Source organism: Eubalaena glacialis, chromosome 18, assembly GCF_028564815.1.
Source record: "Eubalaena glacialis isolate mEubGla1 chromosome 18, mEubGla1.1.hap2.+ XY, whole genome shotgun sequence".
In the NCBI taxonomy this organism is placed as follows: Eukaryota; Metazoa; Chordata; class Mammalia; order Artiodactyla; family Balaenidae; genus Eubalaena; species Eubalaena glacialis.
In genome coordinates, this window is record NC_083733.1 from 61,330,911 (window position 1) to 61,347,367 (window position 16,457).

The 16,457-nt window shown below is 58.4% G+C and overlaps 2 protein-coding genes across 7 annotated transcripts; both read left to right on the forward strand.

Moving 5' to 3' along the window:
* Positions 1-2,106: 2,106 nt before the first annotated feature.
* On the forward strand, positions 2,107-15,124 carry CCDC9 (coiled-coil domain containing 9). Of its 6 annotated transcripts, none has more exons than XM_061173454.1 (15): positions 2,107-2,196; positions 3,900-3,973; positions 4,128-4,232; positions 5,880-5,981; positions 6,164-6,427; positions 7,908-7,991; positions 8,080-8,253; positions 8,858-9,039; positions 10,707-10,753; positions 10,869-11,001; positions 11,455-11,545; positions 11,633-12,050; positions 12,384-12,476; positions 13,535-13,584; positions 14,149-15,124. In XM_061173454.1, the coding sequence occupies exons 2-15, from the start codon at positions 3,971-3,973 to the stop codon at positions 14,164-14,166; spliced, it is 1,764 nt and encodes a 587-aa protein (XP_061029437.1). In that variant the 5' UTR covers positions 2,107-2,196; positions 3,900-3,970; the 3' UTR covers positions 14,167-15,124. The 6 variants fall into 6 exon arrangements, with proteins under 6 accessions (XP_061029437.1, XP_061029439.1, XP_061029440.1 ...); XM_061173456.1 differs by lacking the exon at positions 2,107-2,196 and adding an exon at positions 2,606-2,629; XM_061173453.1 differs by lacking the exon at positions 2,107-2,196 and adding an exon at positions 3,059-3,229.
* A 43-nt stretch (positions 15,125-15,167) lies between these two features.
* INAFM1 (InaF motif containing 1) lies at positions 15,168-16,002 on the forward strand. The gene has a single exon (XM_061173527.1). It carries the CDS (start codon positions 15,220-15,222, stop codon positions 15,751-15,753), a length of 534 nt encoding a protein of 177 aa, XP_061029510.1. The 5' UTR covers positions 15,168-15,219; the 3' UTR covers positions 15,754-16,002.
* The last annotated feature ends 455 nt before the right edge of the window (positions 16,003-16,457 follow it).

Genomic DNA, 16,457 nt, shown 5'->3' on the forward strand with positions numbered 1-16,457 from the left:
GTCCCCGGATTCTTAACCACTGCGCCACCAGGGAAGTCTCCTGGCTTCAGAGTGTTAATCATGACATTGTGAGTCCTTTTTGAGCAAGGTCACAGATCATATACTTGTAAAGATATGTGCCTATAGAAATTCAATGTGGGGACTTCCCTGGTGGTCCAGTGGTTAAGACTCCATGCTCCCAATGCAGGGGGCCCAAGTTCAATCCCTGGTCAGGGAACTATATCTCGCATGCCACAACTAAGAGCCCGCATGCCATAACTAAAGATCTCACACGTGGCAATGAAGATCCTGCATTCTGCAACTAAGGCCCGGCGCAGCTAAATAAATAAATATATAAATATTTTTTAGAAAAGAAATTCAATATGGCATTGTTGGCAACCTCCCCAATTGGAAACAACTCGAAGGTCCACGAGACCAGTTGGGCCAAATTATGGCTCATCTCTGGGATAGAACATCACATGGCAGTTTAAAAGGTGGCCAACCATCCATTGTTAAGTTCAAGGTATAGAATTTCAGTGCAGTACACATACTTTTTGTTTTATAAAAAAGGAAGAAAATAGTAGTAATAAAGATTCACTCAGGGAACTCCCTGGTGGTCCAATGGCTAGGGCTCTGTGTTCTCACTGCCGAGGGCCTGGGCTCGATCCCTGGTTGGGGAACTAAAATCCCACAAGCCACGCAGTGCGGCCAAAAAAAAAATGTTTCACCAAACAAATAGGTTTTGAGAGCTTCTTATGTATAAGGTACAGTTGGAGGCACTGGGGACATAAAACAGACAATATAGTGGAGGAGACAGACAGTGAACAAGAAGAGTGAGTGAAACATGGTAGTTTAGAGGGTAAACAGTAACATGGAGGAATAAAATTGGAAGAGGAAAGGATGAGAGATTTCGAAATTGTCAAATGGGTGGTTTCAAGGAAGGCCCCGAAGTGGAAGTGACATTTGAATAAAGAGCTGAAGCAAGGGTGTCCTGAATTTGGCAGGTATTTGGGGAATTTTATATTTATTTATTTACTTATTTATTTATTTTTGTGGCTGCACCACATGGCTTGTGGGATCTTAGTTCCCTGACCAGGGATTGAACCTGGGCCCCAGCAGTGAAAGTGCCAAGTCCTAACCACTGGACTGCCAGGGAATTCCTGGGGAATTTTAAGAGAATTAAGTTGTATGTGTAGAGAAGGTCTCTAAAAGGCTGTTAACCATAACCACATAAGGGGCAAGGTATTTCCCCTTTCCATGCTTTAGATCACAAAATAAAATTATCAGCAACCTCAGGGAATCTGGTCCGCCCACTTATAACTGTCATCACCTCCTGTAAGGGTGTTCCATAACATTTAGCATCACTTGTAAAAATAGGTTAATTATGTCTAAGTTTTGATTAATGCACGTAACCCTCTGGACTCTGTAGCCAAATTCAGCAGGTCCTTCTCTGAGCGTCTTCCAGTTCCTAGAAGGCACCAAGCTCACTCACCACAGGGCCTTTGCACAGGCTGTGTGCCCTCTGCCTGGACAGCCACCCCTTCTCACCCTCAGCCTCTCCTCCAGTCCTTCTTGCAAGACATCGCCCACATTTCTGTTTTCTGTTATTTCACGTGTACTTGTGCCTTCCCTCATGAGGACAGGGATAGGGTCTGCCTTGTTCATCACCTTAACACGCTTCACCGCCCCCCCCAACACACGGCCTGTCACTCAAAGCTGATTTAGAGGATGAAGAAACGATTCTTTCCGTTGAAAATTTTAAGCTCCCACAACTAACTGTAAGGTTTCACTGGCAGGAGGGTGGGGGATCCCCCATCCACCCCCAGCACAAGCTGGCAGGTCAGGCTTCCAGGAGTCATTGCCCAGTGCCTGGCATCTATTTATTGGAACCAGAAAAGAGGAGAAGCAGATAGAGGCCAGAGAGAGAGGATGGTGTCTCCTTTCCGTGGAAGAAGGTAATTCAGGCATAAAGCAGTAACACAAGCTTCCAGAACACCCTTGAACACCCTTGCGGACCGGCTCAACCCACTCCCTCCTTCACCCGGGTGGGCGCGGCGCCTTTAAGGCTCCCGGAAACGGCCAGCAGGACCGGAAATGACCCGCTTTAGTGCACCTCTTCACGTGGTGCGGGGGGGAAGTGACGCGCGCGGCCCGGGAGCTGCGGACGCGGAGGCCGACGGAGCCGGAGTCGCGGACGCTGCGGGGTCTCCGGGACAGGTGACCGGGGGAGGGGGCCGGGAGCGCGCCCGGAGAGGGCGGGGCCTGACGCCCCACGTACAGGGGGCGGGTGCGGGCACGGGCGGGGTAGCGAGCAGCCCGCGGGGGCGGGGTCAGAGTACTCTGCGGGGGGCGGAGACTGGACGCCCACATGGGAAGCTGGAGGGGTACTGGAGGGGCGGGACGTCGGTGGGTGGGCAGGGCCGGGGTAGGCCGGGCTGAGGGTGAGTCCGGAGCGTGGGTGGGCAGCTGGGGGCGGGGCCGAAAAGTAGTGCTCGGGCTAGGAGCGGGGCCGTTACCCGGAGAGCTAGGGGCGGGGCCGGAACTCTGGCCGAAAACTCTGGGGGTGGGGCCAGAAAGTTTTGCCTGCCCTGGAAGTGGGTCCTTGAAGTCAGGGGCGGATCCAGGGGCTGACGCAGGGGCTGACCCGAGGGTGAGGGCGGGGCCAAAAAAGATGCCGGGGAGGTGGGGACTGGGCCAGAGTGCTGGCAGAGAATGCTGGGGGTGGAGCCAGAAAGTTTTGTGGGAGCCCGGGGCGCGGCAAGAGTGTGGTGGAGAAGCTAGCCGCTGAGCCAGAACCTCGGGGCGCCGGGGGGCGGGGCCAGATTTTGACTCGACTAGGCGGGGGCGGAGCCAGGGGGCGTGACCAGAAGGTTGGAAGGGCAAATCGGAGGCGGGGCCAGGGTGTTGGCTGGCGAGCCGGTGGCGGGGCCGGTGTAATAACGCAAGAAGGAGGGGGCGGGTTTAGGCTGTTGCCTGGGGATCTAGGGGGCGGGGCCAGAGGGTTGGCTGGGAAAGTCGGAAGCCGGGGGTGGGGGGATTAATGACGCGAGCATGTGGGCGGGGCCATAGGTTTGGCGGGAAAGGCGGGGCCAGAAAGTTTGCCCTGGCCCGGGGCGGGCCCGTGGCGTTCTCCACCGGGTGGAGACGAGCTTTTCCCTAGAAAGCCGCGGGCGGGCGGGGAAGTTCTGTCCGCGCTCGGGCGGGTACAGTATGCGCTGGGAGGTCAAGCCAGACCCAGGAAGTCTCTCCAGTGGGTACCGGGCCTGTTGGCGGAATCTTTGTGGGAGTGCGGGGAGGCAGCGGCACCTTTCTTAGGATGCTGGGGGTGGGGCTAGAACATTCCTGAGTGTAGGGGCAGCAAATAGGAGTGGGGTTCGAACTGTTTTGACTGTGGGGTTATAAGACGTTTGTGAAACTCCTGGGAAAGAGGCAGATCTAGACTGTTAAGGGGGCGGCACCGGAATGGGCACAGGGAGTTGGGCCTAGAACTTTCTTGTGCAGGTTGGGGGAGCGGCTCTACCTAAAGCTCTCCTGGGATAGAGGCCCGGGTTTAAACTCCCAGCACAGAGGTGTGGAGACTGACCTAGAATTTTAGTTTTGAAGGGAGCAGTATGGGATGTTTTCCTAAGTGGTGGGGCGGGACCAGAACTTTCCCAAGGTGGGTGTGATTACATTGTTTTTATGGGAAATGGGTGAGTCCAAAACGTTCCGGAGAGGACTGAGTCTAAACATTTCCAGGTAAGGGGCGGGCTAGCACTTCAAGAAGAAGGTGTGGGAGTGAGGGCTAACATTACCTTGGAGTGCAGGTGTTTGTGTGTGCGCGTGCAGTGTGTGCGTTAGAGGAGCCCCCGTTATGGGAGAGGAGGAGACAGGTTGGGTAGAGTCATTGGCCTTAGTCCTTCTGTTCCCTCTGACCTCAGGAACCCCGAGTGCTGTGTCCAGATTCTGCAGGGAAGGTTTGCTGGGACCCTGGTCCCACCCTGCCAGCGGAATGGTGAGAAGGAAAGGGGGGTCTCTGGGATCTGAGCTTTGGGGCAGGGGCCTTGGGAGGAGGGGACCCAGGTTCCTGACTCTCAGACACCAGATTGAATGGCACTGGGGTGGGTGTAGGTTTTTCTTACTGTCTCTGAACTGTCTACCCCTCTCAGTCGGCCACACTGGATCTGAAATCGAAGGAGGAGAAGGATGCTGAGCTAGATAAGAGGATCGAGGCTCTTCGGCGGAAGAATGAGGCCCTCATCCGGCGCTACCAGGTGCCCTAGCCCCGCCCTGGGAGACCCCATCCCCTCTCCTCCCCGCAGTGAGTTTCCCTCACCTCTCCCTTCCTTAAAACCTTTTCATGACTTTTCATCACTCTCGGGATAAAAGCCAAAGGCCTTAGCCTGGGATCCCTTCTTTCATTCCATCATTCATTCATTCGTTCACAAGTATTCTTCAGTGTCTTCACTGCACCAGGCCCACTGCTGAGTGGTGCTGGGGAAGCAGCAGTGATGGAGATGGCCCTGGGCCCCGGGCCTCACAGGCCAGTAGGGATCCAGCTGTGGCTTCAGTCAGTGATGACCCAGAGTGGGCAAGGCTGGGATGGAGGAGTTCAGGGTTCTGTGGGAGCCCAGAGGGGGCTCTTCACCCAGCCCAGGGGATACTAAGCGGGCTTCCTGGAGGAGGGGAGTCTGAGACCTAAAAGGTAAGTAGATCGTTAGCCAGTCAAAAAGGAAAGCATAACACGTTTAACACAGAGGGAACAGTTTGTGCAAAAACTTGGAGCTTAAAGTTGGAGGGTCAGTTGGGGGATATTGACCTGGAGTGATCAGCTGGGGCCAGGCCATGCAGGGCCCAGAACACCACCAGGCTAAGAGTTTGGACTTTTTCCTAAGGACACTGCGGATCCCTGGAGGGCTTTGAGGGGGAGTGGGGCCAGGTCAGAATAGCTTTTTAGGAAGACCCCTCTGGCTGCTGTGTGGTGGTGGGTGGGAGGAGGGGATACTGGAGACAGGGAGGAAGCTGGGGCAGGGACTTCGGTGGGGGATGTGCAGAAGAGGTGCCCGGCCTGGGACAGGGCTCTTGGGAGGGACTCACTGACTGACGGGCCGTGGTGGGGTTAGAGAGGAGAGAGGGTCCAGGACAACGCCCAGGTCCCTGTCACAGGTGACAGAGTAGGTGGTGGGGCTGTCCCTGAGATGGGATGAAGAGTGGGTTTCATTTATTCATTCTTCATACGTTCGTTCATCAAAAACAAAAACAAAAACATACTGAGCCTCTGTTGTGTGCCAGGCAGTGTTCTAGGCTCGGGGTATACATCAGTGAACAAAACAGACAGATATCCCTGTGCTGGGGCAGATTCTGTCTCAGGGAGGAGGCAGGCGATTAGCAAGATACACATAATGCGGGGTAGTGACGGGGGGAGGGGGAGGGGTGAGAGAATGGCAGGGGAGCTGGTCAGGGAAGGCCTTCCTGAGAAGGGGACTTTTGAGCAGAGACCTGAAGGAGGTGAGGGACTGGAGGATCTCTGGGGGAAGAGTGCCCGTCGGAGGGAACAGCGGGTGAAAAAGGCCCTGAGGCAGGTTTGAGCCTGGTAGGTTCCAGGAACAGTGAGGTCAGAGTGAGTGAGGGGAGAGAGTGGGAGGAGAGTTCATGGTGGTAACGAGACCAGACCCTGTAGGGCCCCATCGGCTGTGGGGAAGCCTTTGGCTCTGGCTCAGAGACGGGCACACAGGAGGGTTCTGAGCAGGGGAACAGCCTGGCGGAGTTTGAGGGAAGATGCTGAAGTGACCAGCTTTCTTGTCTAGAGCTCCAGAGAGAGGTCTGGGCTGGGGCAGACGTGGGAGGAGTTCAGGGGGCTGTGGGAATCCAGCTGGTTCAGAGGACCCCTGACACTCCCTGTCTCTGTTGTTTGCTCCTAGGAGATCGAGGAGGACCGTAAAAAAGCTGAACTCGAGGGAGTAGCGGTGACAGCTCCCCGGAAGGGCCGCTCAGTGGAGAAGGAGAATGTGGCAATGGAAATGGTGAGCTCCACGCCGGGGTGGGGACTCGTGAGTACAGGGCGGGGGCGAGGGTTGAGAACTAAAGGCCTTCCCAGCTGCCCCAGACCTGTGGGAGCCTTGATCCTGGCAGCTGCCCTCTGGGCCTGGGATGTCCCCATCTCCCTGCCCCAGTGACTGTACTTCCCCCCCTCCCCCCTTTCCAGGAGAAGAACCTGGGTCCCTCCCGGAGGTCTCCTGGGACCCCTCGGCCCCCAGGGGCCAGCAAGGGAGGCCGGATCCCCCCTCAGCATGGAGGCCGGGCAGGCATGGGCCGGGCAGGCATGGGCCAGGCATCCCGCAGCTGGGAAGACAGTCCCGGGGAGCAGCCTCGAGGAGGAGCTGGGGGCCGCGGCCGGAGGGGTCGGGGCAGGGGGTCCCCTCATCTCTCTGGAACTGGAGATGCCTCAACTGCCGACCGCAAATCCAAGGTAGGAGCCGAGCAGGGGCTGGAGTCCTCTGGCGAGGCTCCACGTTGTCCTGTTTCTCTCTCTGTTCCTGCTCTCAAACGGATTGTCTCCTTCATCCATCTTTCTCTGTTTCTTTTTCGGCCTCTCTCTTCAGCTCTTTTTCATTTCTTCCCTCCCTCCCTCCCTCCCTCCCTCCCTCCCTCCCTCCTTCCCTCCTTCCCTCCTCCAGACCAGTGCTTGTAGGTACTCTCCCTGTCTCTTTCTCTCTATCTCTCCTGTTTTGCTCTCTGTCTGCTGTGTGCTTGCCCACCTGCCTTCCCTTACCCGTCTCTCGTTTTTCTCTTTCTGGTGCCGTCTGGCGGGCTCTGTCCAGCAGCGCATGCGCGCACGCTTTCCCTTGCATGTGTGCGTATGCGCGTGCTCTCTCTGTATCACTCCCGGGATTTGTTGGTGGGAAACAGTGATGTTCTTACTGTAACTGCTCCCAGTGCCCCACCACGCAGGTTAGCAGAGTGGGAGGCTGTCTGGCATGGTGGCTTAGGGGTCAGCCTTCTTCTGTTAGTTCCCTGTCCTTGGGCAGCTCACTTCCCCTCTGGGAACTTCCTGGTTCTCACTCTTAAGTGGGAGTGAAAATCAGGTTTAAAGGTTATTGTAAGCATCATGTGACATCAGACATTGAAACCCTCAGAGTAAGGGCTCAGTGAGTGTTATTTAAGGATGATGATTATTTGTAGGTGCTAAGCTGTTGTAACAGAAAGACCCCAAAATGCCATGGTTTCAATCAAATGGAAGTTCATTTCTCTCTTGTATGCTGAGTCCTGGAAATGCCACGTGCTCATCTAAAATTCTGTTACCTTGGAAGGAGAGGAGAATGGATTGTGGGGGTCACCTGGCCATGTGCTGAGTTATTGCTGTGGCATTGTTACCGTGCCAGCCATAGTGTGCTGGGGTTCCCACCACTCTTCCAGGTTCAGAGTTTTGCTAGAAAGATTCACAGCTAAGATTTACTACAGGGAAAGAATACAAAGCAAAATCAGCAAAGGGAAAGAAGGGCCCATGGGCTGAAGTCTGGAGGATACCAGGTGCCAGCTTCCAAGAGTCCTCGCCCAGTGGAGCCACACGGGCTGCACTTAATTCCTCTGGCATTGACAGTACATGTCAAAGGTCATCTACTAGGGACTCATTAGGGACCTAGTGCCCAGGCTTTTTATCCAGGGCTGGTCATGTAGGTGCCCTCTGCCTAGTACACGCCCAAATTCCAGACCCCAGAAGGAAAGCAGGCGGTCAGCACACGCTGTATTTGCACAAACAGTCGAGGTACGTTGAGCCCCCTTATCGGTTGACCGGGGACACACAGAGCCAATGCCCAGCTGCCAGCCAGGGGCTGCCATGCACGCAGGCCTAAGAAGAGAGCCTCAGAAGGTGACAGACGCTCGGGTTGAGTGGTTCTTTCTGACGCCCCGTGTCTCTCTTTGTCCCCACCCCCCCCGCCCCCAACAAGGAGTGGGAGGAGCGGCGCAAGCAGAACATTGAGAAGATGAACGAAGAGATGGAGAAGATTGCAGAGTACGAGCGCAACCAGCGGGTCAGTGCCTCGGGCGCCCCCTGGCGGTGGGGCGGAGCCGCCCGGCCCCGGGAGCCCGCCAACAACCCCCACCTCCGTGTACCCGCAGGAAGGCGTGCTGGAGCCCAACCCAGTGCGGAACTTCCTGGACGACCCCCGGCGACGCAGCGGGCCCCTGGAGGAGCCTGAGCGGGACCGTCGGGAAGGCAGCCGCCGGCACGGGCGCAACTGGGGGGGCGCCGACTTCGAGCGGGTGCGTTGTGGCCTCGAGCAGGAGCGGCAGGTGAGTGCCGGCAGCTGGCAGCCGGGGCGCCCGGGGCCACGACATTGACATTCCGTCTGGCAGCCAGTCTCTGGGTTCGGGGGTGGGGTGTGTGTGGAGGGCCGGGTGCGGCTGCATGGGACACAGAGCAGGGAGAGGCGGCAGCCCTGCACTCAGGCTTCGCCCCCTAAGTGATTGTCGGTTCTTGACCCAGCACCACACTGCTTTCCATCCGAAGCTTTCTGGTGTGTTTTGGCGGTGTTCTCTCATTACTAACATTAGTGATGTTTACTGGGCCCCTGCCGGGGCCAGGCACTGTTTTGGGTGCTGGGGCTAAATCAGTGACCATGTAATAAGATGTCAGGTAATGGCAAGTGTTGAGAAGAAAACTCCAGCCCAGCCGGGTCAGGGGACAGAGGAGAGAGAGGGATGCTACTAAGAGACAGAGATCTGGGATGGCCTCTCTGAGGAGGTGCCACGTGGGCAGATGTGGCTTTGATCTTCTCCACTTGTGACCTTGAGCCAGTGGCTCTACCCCCTCCCCGCTAGCTTAGAGGGCCTGGGGGAGGGGGTGTGGCGGGGGAGGGTTGTCGCTGGGCCCTGACTGCCTGTCTGCTGGGGGCAGGGCCGCCGGGCCGGCCTGGGTGGCGCTGGGGACATGACGCTCTCCATGACGGGCCGAGAGCGGTCCGAGTACCTGCGCTGGAAGCAAGAGCGGGAGAAGATCGACCAGGAGCGGCTGCAGCGGCACCGCAAGCCCACCGGCCAGTGGCGGAGGGAGTGGGATGCTGAGAAGACTGATGGCATGTGAGTCTCCGCCCTGCCTGCCCCTGTTTGGCTCCTCGACCTTGGCCCTGACTTCTGACTCCTTTGCCTGTCTCTGGTTTCTCACCCTGTGTATCAGTTAGCAGTTGCTAGGTAATGCTGTGTAACCACCACCAAATCTCAGGGACACATGAAAGCATTTCTTTCTCACGTGTTCACAGGTCTCCTGGGTTGGGCTGATCCAGGCTGGACTTGAAGCTGTGGGTCTACCTGGGTGTGCCTTCCCTTCGGGCTCCCCGGGGACGTGCTGGCCATGGCACTGGCAGATGTGCAGGAGGGAGAGTGGACACACTTCCCTATTTTGTTAGCCAGCAGACCCTGCATTGCTGTGGCAGGAACTTAAACTCTGCCCACTCTAGTGGGTGGTACTGCAGTGGCTACATGGCCAAGGGCACAGATGTGAATTCTCACGCAGTGAGGGCATGAAGAGTTACTTATAGTGATTACACCTCTGCATCCTCCCTTCATCCCTCTAACCTGTTCCCCACCAACCCAAACCCCTTATCCCGGTGGCATTATTATCCTCAGGTCTGACTCTGTCCCCTTTCGGGTCCCAGCAAACATCCCGTTAGTCAAACTTAAAGCAAAGGCATCATCCACAGGAGCACTGACTTCCATAGCGAAGACAGAGAGGTTCTGGAAGAGCTGCCCAACGGCAGTTTTAAGGTCGACAGCTGTAGTTTTTACATCATACTCTATCCTCTGCCGTGGCGCTGGCTGAAGAAAGAGGATCTTGTCTGTGTGCCTGGCGGTCAGAGCATTTATTTTTGGATTGTGAGCTAAGCCTGTGCCAGGGTGAGAAATGTTTTGCACAGATATTGTAGCTGATCTTTCTAAGGTGTAGACAGGTGGGGCTTTTGGGGAGATGTTCTCAGGGTTAAGACTGAGAAAGTAATTGTTTTTCTCTTAATGTCCTCAAAGCAGCCGGCAGCAAGTCTCACTACTGCACATGTGCAGTGATTTCATGAGCAAACGTTTATTGAGTCTTTCCTATGTGTCATGGAAGGTTCTAGGTGATGGGGATATAGCCGTGAGGAAAATGCTTCTGTCTTCATGGAACTTAGAGTCCAGTGGGAAAGATGGGCAATGAATAGAGCTCATGTCAGATGCTGAAGAATAATGAAGCAGAGTACGGAGAAGGTTGGAGGCTACTGTTTTGGACTTAGATAATATATATAATAATATGTGATTAGGAAGTTTAGGAACGCCTCCAAACTGAGGGCTGAAGGAGGTTAGGGAGTGGGTCACTGAGAGATCTGAGGAAGAGCAAAGGCCCTGAGGCAGGAGCTCCATGTGGTAGGAGAACTTGCTTAGCTGGGGAGGTGAGAGTGATAGGAAATGAGGCCGGACAGGGAGCTGGGGATCATGTACTTTCCAAATTTTTGTTCACGGGCGGGCAGGCTGTCAAATACTGAATTTTTTCTTCTGTATTTGTCACTATGATGTCAGATTTGCCCCTCGTCCTTCACCTGATCCTGTCCTCCTTTTAGTCAGTGACACTCCTCACCTCTGCTCGCTTCTGGTTGACCACCTTGCCTTCTATGATCTTGATTTCTGACCCTGGCCCCCATCTCTCCCCCCAATCTCTTCCCCCCTCCTGTTCTCCCTGTGCCCCCAGCTGCCTGCTCACCCCCTTTCTCTTTCCCCAGGTTCAAGGATGGCCCAGCTGTGGCCCTGGAACCATCCCACCGCTACGGTGAGTGGGAGTCCTTGGGTGGGGTGAGGCAGCTGGCTGGGCCGGGGCCGGGGGAGGGGTGGGGGTGGTTTGTGCCATGCCCTCCACCCCCAACTCCCCCTGGGTTTTGTTGCAGATGACCAGGCCTGGGCCCGGCCTCCCAAGCCCCCCACTTTCAGGGAGTTCCTGTCCCAGCACAAAACTGAGGTCAGCCGCAGAAAGAGGAAGAGTGGCCGACCCCAGGCCAAGGCAGCCCCCCGTGCCTACAGGTGGGGGCACCCCTTCCCCTGGCACGTGCACAACCCCAGCGGGGCTGTGTGGCTCTACCCCTGGCCGTTCTCTGGCTTGTATGTGGGAGGGTACGTCTATCTGTCCTGTCTTGGCCCTGCCTGCCTCGGGCACTCGTCTCCCTGTGGGTCAGGAACTTGGTTTTGGGGGTGTTGGGGCCTGGCTCTCCACTTTACCCTCATCTGTCCCCTCCTCCCCTCCCATGCGGGTCCTCTTCTGCCACTTGGCCCTCCTCCATCTGTCCGTCCCTGACGGACATGCCCACCGTTTCCTCCTCCTGGGTGCTCCAGCGTGCCAGCTCCCGGTCTGGAAATCCCGCAGCCTGCTCCCCCCACCCAGCTGAATGTTGCAGCTCTGTCTCTGGGGGGGAGCTGGGGGTGGGAAGCCCTTCCTCTTTCCACCTGGGCTTCACCCCGTTCCTCTGTTCCCTCCAGTGACCACGATGACCGCTGGGAGACACAGGAGGCAGTGTCCGCAGCCTCTGAGCCCACACAGCCCGCTACCCCTGAGGAGGCGCCCACGCAGGTAGGGCGGCATGTCATCTCTGGGCAGGTGGTGTGAGGGTGCCCAGGGCCCACACCCTTTCCCCGACCTGCCTTGTGTTCCTCACAGCCTCCCGAGAGCCCGGCCCCTGCCCATCGGCCTCCCGAGGACGAGGGTGAGGAGGGCGAGGGCGGGGAGGGCGAGGGTGAGGACGGGGAGGGCGAGGAGTGGGAAGACATGAGTGAGGATGCGGAGGAGGAGGAGATCGAGGAAGAAGAAGAGGCTGACGAGGAGGGAGAAGAACCAGCCCGAGACCACCGACCCCACGAGGCTGAGCCCAGCGGGAGCCCCACCGGGAGCCCCACCGGGGAACGTGGCGACAAAGAGCCCGCTAGGCCGGAGGAGCCTCTGCCGCTTCCCCAGGCCCCTGCCACGCCTTCCAGCCCCTTCTCGCCCACCGGGGGCCACCAGCCTGTGTCCGACTGGGGTGAAGAGATGGAGCTGAATTCTCCCCGGACCGCCCATCCGGCTGACGCCCTCTCTCCGGGTGAGGCCTGGCCTTTCGGAAATGCATGAAGCTGGCTGCTTGTGTGTGTGCTTGAGGGGTGCGTGGGGGACCCTCAGCCTGAGCCCCAGGACCCCGTGTGTCCCACCACCCTGGTGGCTAGGGAGGATGGGCCATGCCTGTCTCCGGAATGCCCACCCCCAGATCCTGCCCTACTGTGAGCCATTCAGAGTGTCCTCCCCAATAAAGAGTTCACTTTCTCCAATGACCCTTCCCACGTGTGTCCTTGAACCCCCCTCTTCCCCAGGGCCTTCTGTCTTGGGTCGGGGGATACTTGGAGGGGAAGGGGCTTGACTGGGCCTCCTCCTCCTCCAGGAGGTGACCAGCCAGCCCCTGCCTCCTTGAAGAGTGGGCCCAGCCTCCCAAGAACCCAGAAAGCTGAAGAGGAGGGGTCTGAGGCAGCTCCAGGTGGGGGAGCGGCTGCGCGGTGGCCTTCTTCCTTCCGCTTCTTCTTGTGTTGAGGGGAAGAGGGTTTGGGGGGAGCAGAACGGGGTGGAGTGGGTCTCCACCATTGGTGTGGGCGAACAGCTGGACGGGGGGTAGGGTTACGCTGCTGGGAAAGGGTGGGCGTGAAGGGGGTGGGGCTAAAGGAAGGACTTCCCCCCGGGGCCGAGCCGCTAGGAATTGAGTGTGTATGGGGTTTGGGGGTGAGAAGGTGGAGCCAGGATGGGATTAGGATTTAGAGACCCATCCCAGGGGTTCTGGAAGGTAATCTAAAAATAAGGGGGTGGGCTAGGTTCAGGGGGAGGAGCTAAGGGCAGGATTAGAAATTTAAGTAGGTCAAAAATAAGAATGGGGAGGGGCAGAGTAATGGATTTAGCTGTGGGCGGGATTAGAGTTTTGAGGTGTAAATTAGTAAATTGGGGTAAATTAGAAATACGTAAAATAGTGGGGTAAAAAAATTGGGGTAAAATAGAATGTTGGGGCCAGCGGACCTGGAGCAAGAGGCCAACCCTGTCTCCACCTCCAGCAGGTGGAAGCCGGGTTGTGAACCACGGACCTCTCCCAGGAGTGGGATTAGGATTTCGGGGCAGAGCCAAGGAAGGTCTGGTTAGGACTCAGAAGGTGGGCAAGGGAAGTGAAGGGTAGGTCCTGTAGGGCAGGCGTGATAGAGGTCGGCTTAGGCCCGTGGGATGGGGTGGGCCGGGGCCGCGATCGGAGAGGACGGAGTTTATGGTGGTGGCTGAGGCCGGGGTGTCCAAGCGCTTTGTTTTTGGGTCACGTGACTGCGATCTCGTTATATCAGATTATGTATTCGATTGTAAACAGGGTACTGCTGGGATGGGTGTTGCTGCGTGGGTCCACTCCGAGGATTAAAGGAGTCCGAGACTCGTAAACCGCTTAACGCGGGGTGGCCGGCAGCCAGGCTCAGTGGGGCAGAGGGGCGGGGCTAGAGCGTCCCGGGTCCGGCGGTAGAGGGGCAGGGGTTACTGTTGCCCTCCAGTGACCACCCCTTCTCTTTCCAGAGGCGGACCCTGAGGGCCAGGAGACGGCGGAGATCACCGACTTCCAGAGGGTGCGTTTCTGCAAAGTGGTGGCGGCCGCTTCGCCACCGGGGGCCGCCCGCTGACCGCGCCCGCCGACAGTGGCCTCCGTGCTCTGCACTAACCTCCTGCCGCCTCGCTCCTCTGTCCTCTGCTTCCGCCACACTCCAGCCAGGAGAGGGTTAAATGTAAGGGGGGAGGAGCCAGGGATAGTGAACCGGGTTGGGCCAGGGCAGTAGTCCAGTCTCACAAATGGGGGGGCGCTGTGGCACCAGGGTGGCTGAGACGCCCCCGAGTTACCGCCTTATGGAGGCCATGGGGGTCTAGGTGCCAGTTCCCGGGCCGTTTTCCGCCTCCAGGAGCTTACATCTGGGGCATGGCGAATAGCCGGTGACTCCTGAAGGACTTGAGTTCCTCGGCCGCCAGCCCGGTCTCTATTAAACGCAGTGCTTCCGCTAACCTTTGAACTGTGTTGCTGGCGGGGGCAGGCTGGGTTGCTGTGCTTGGCGGGCTTTTCCGTGGCGGAAGAGGGGGGAGGAAGGGGGTCTTTCTTCTTCCACACCCCCTGATACGTCTTCCCTCCCACCCTCCCACAGGCCTCCCCGAATTCCTGAAGACGCTGCTGGGAGGGGACTGAAGCTTCCCCGCCTTGATGGGGAGGGGGAGGCAGGAGGGGCTTAGTCTGGATCTCCGGGCTGTGCTCTCTCCTCCCCGGAGCCCACTCTGGACCCCACGGTTTTAGAGAGGGAGATATTGAGGGTGGTGAGGGAGGAGATGGGGAGGGGGCGTGACTGGTGTGTGGGGCGGATCTGGAGCTTCGGGGTGTGAGCTTAGACCTCAGGACACAGAGTATGGAGAAGGAGGCACGTCCCCTGAGGGGGCGTGGTTAGGGTGTCTGGGTGGGGCCAGAATTCTGGTGTACGGAGTTAAACCATGGGACGGAGGATGTTAGGATATGGGATGGAACCACAAGAGCAGGTTTAGATGGGAATCCCTTATGCCGGTGTGGGGCGCAGCCAGCGGCGGAGGGCGTGGTTTAGAATGGGGTGCTCAAATTAGTGGAGAAAAGAGGTGGAGCCTAGACCGAAGATGGGTGAGGGTAGAGGGAGAAAAGGGTGGGATCGAATGTCGGAGTAAAGTTTAGCTTGGAGAAACGCAAGTTACAACTGGGGCGGGACTGCGGCTAAGGAAGGGCGGGACTTAAAAGGCCTGAGCTTGGCAAGGGAGTGGCGGAGCTAGATGCCTGGAAGGAGTCTGAGTTCCGAAAGGGGACGGGGTTAGGGCGCAGGGAGGAGGCAGAAAAGGGAGAGCGGAGCTAAGCGCCGGGGTGGGTATAACCTCTGCCTGGCCAGCCTGGCGGGTGTCGGCTGGGCCGAGACCTGCGTTTGAGAAAAATCGAGATATTGCGTGCTTGGGGCGGGCCCGGAGCCAGGTGGGGGCGGGGTCAGAACGCTGTGGTTAAGCCTTAGGTTGATGATGGTTGGCCGGAGGCTGAGGAGGCGGGCTTACAACGCGGAGGAGGCCCGCCCGCGCGGGGGCGTGACCACGCTGGCGGGGGCGGGGTTGGACGAGGGAGGGTTAGAGCGCGAAGGCGGTCCTCCGGAGGGGGCGGGCCCAAGGGGCGGGGCCTGTGCGAGCTGTGGCGCTGGGCCGAGTGGGCTGCGGGGATGCGGGGCACGAGCTGCGTGGGTGGCGGCGGCGAGAGCCCGGGTGGCGCGGGGCTGAGCGAAGGCCCGCGGGGCCGCTGGCTGCGCCTGGCTCCGGTCTGCGCCTACTTTCTCTGCGTCTCGTTGGCTGCCGTGCTGCTCGCTGTCTATTACGGTCTCATCTGGGTTCCCACGCGGCCCCCTGCGGCCCCAGCCGGCCCGCCGCCCAGCGCGCAGTCCTCTCCCTGCGGCGCCCGCGCGGGTGCTCTGCCTGCCTCGGTGCCCGCCGCTGCCTCGGTCTCTTGTCTCCTGGGAGCCCCTGGCGGGCCGCGACCCCACCTCGAGCTGCCGCACAGCCGCCGCCGCCGCCGCCGCCACAGCGACCCCAGCCGCCGCCCGAGCCGCCAGACGCCGGGGGAGACGCCGGAGGCCGCGGGGGGCGAGGACCCGGCTAACCCTCCTTTTCACCCAAGATGGACCACCGGCCCTCGAGAGCCCGGCGCCCCCGCCGCGGATGCGCCGTTCCCGGATTGGGGTCTGGCTCCCTCTTCATGACATCGTCTAGCGTCTCCGGAGCCGTCATCCTGAAGAATGGGGGGCGAAGAGGGGCTGGCTCTGGGCCTCGCCCCTCGCAGCTTCTCCGCCGTCAGGCCGGTCCTCCACCATCTGGCCGACCGCATACAGATTTCTGCCTCCTGACCCTCTCCCTTTAGGATTCTGAGTACAGAGTCTTCAGCCCGCCCCCCTTCTCCCTGAATCTCCGTATCCATCTTCCACCTGCAATAAACTCAGCCCCAGCTGCCTCGTGCTGTGTTTGTCGTGTTGTCTACAGAGGTGCCGCCCCTCTCAAGTTTGTGAGGGCAAATCCTTCCTGGCATCTGATCTTCGTTTCTCTCCCTACGTGGGCTGTGTGGGTTCTCCCCTTCCCTAGGGGGGCCCTTTTCTTCTTCCATTGGTATCATGTATTTTCTGGGTTGGGGTGAGGAGAAGAGGCTTGTCCGCAACAGGGCAGTTGAAGGTCAGGCAGTGTGAAGGACTTCGCAGTTTTTTGCATGCTTGGGGCAGAGGTCAAGTTCCTCTGGAGGGGAGCAAAGGGTCCGGCCTCCTGTTACAGCACAGGAGACGAGAGATGGGATGATCTCAGCAAGAGCTGGGTTTCTGGGAGTTGTGATTCGTATAATGTCGGGGACAGAGGCTAAGTCACCTGGAGATGTCAGGGTGCTGCTGGGATAGAATGAGGCCTTCTTCCTGGGATCTGA

Coding starts and splice junctions, on each gene's coding strand:
- CCDC9 (XM_061173453.1), top strand. CDS start 3,190: ATGCGCTGGGAGGTCAAGCCAGACCCAGGAAGTCTCTCCA. Junction 5,982..6,163: donor AGAATGTGGCAATGGAAATG/GTGAGCTCCACG, acceptor CCCCCTTTCCAG/GAGAAGAACCTGGGTCCCTC. Junction 11,002..11,454: donor GCAGCCCCCCGTGCCTACAG/GTGGGGGCACCC, acceptor TGTTCCCTCCAG/TGACCACGATGACCGCTGGG.
- INAFM1 (XM_061173527.1), top strand. CDS start 15,220: ATGCGGGGCACGAGCTGCGTGGGTGGCGGCGGCGAGAGCCCGGGTGGC.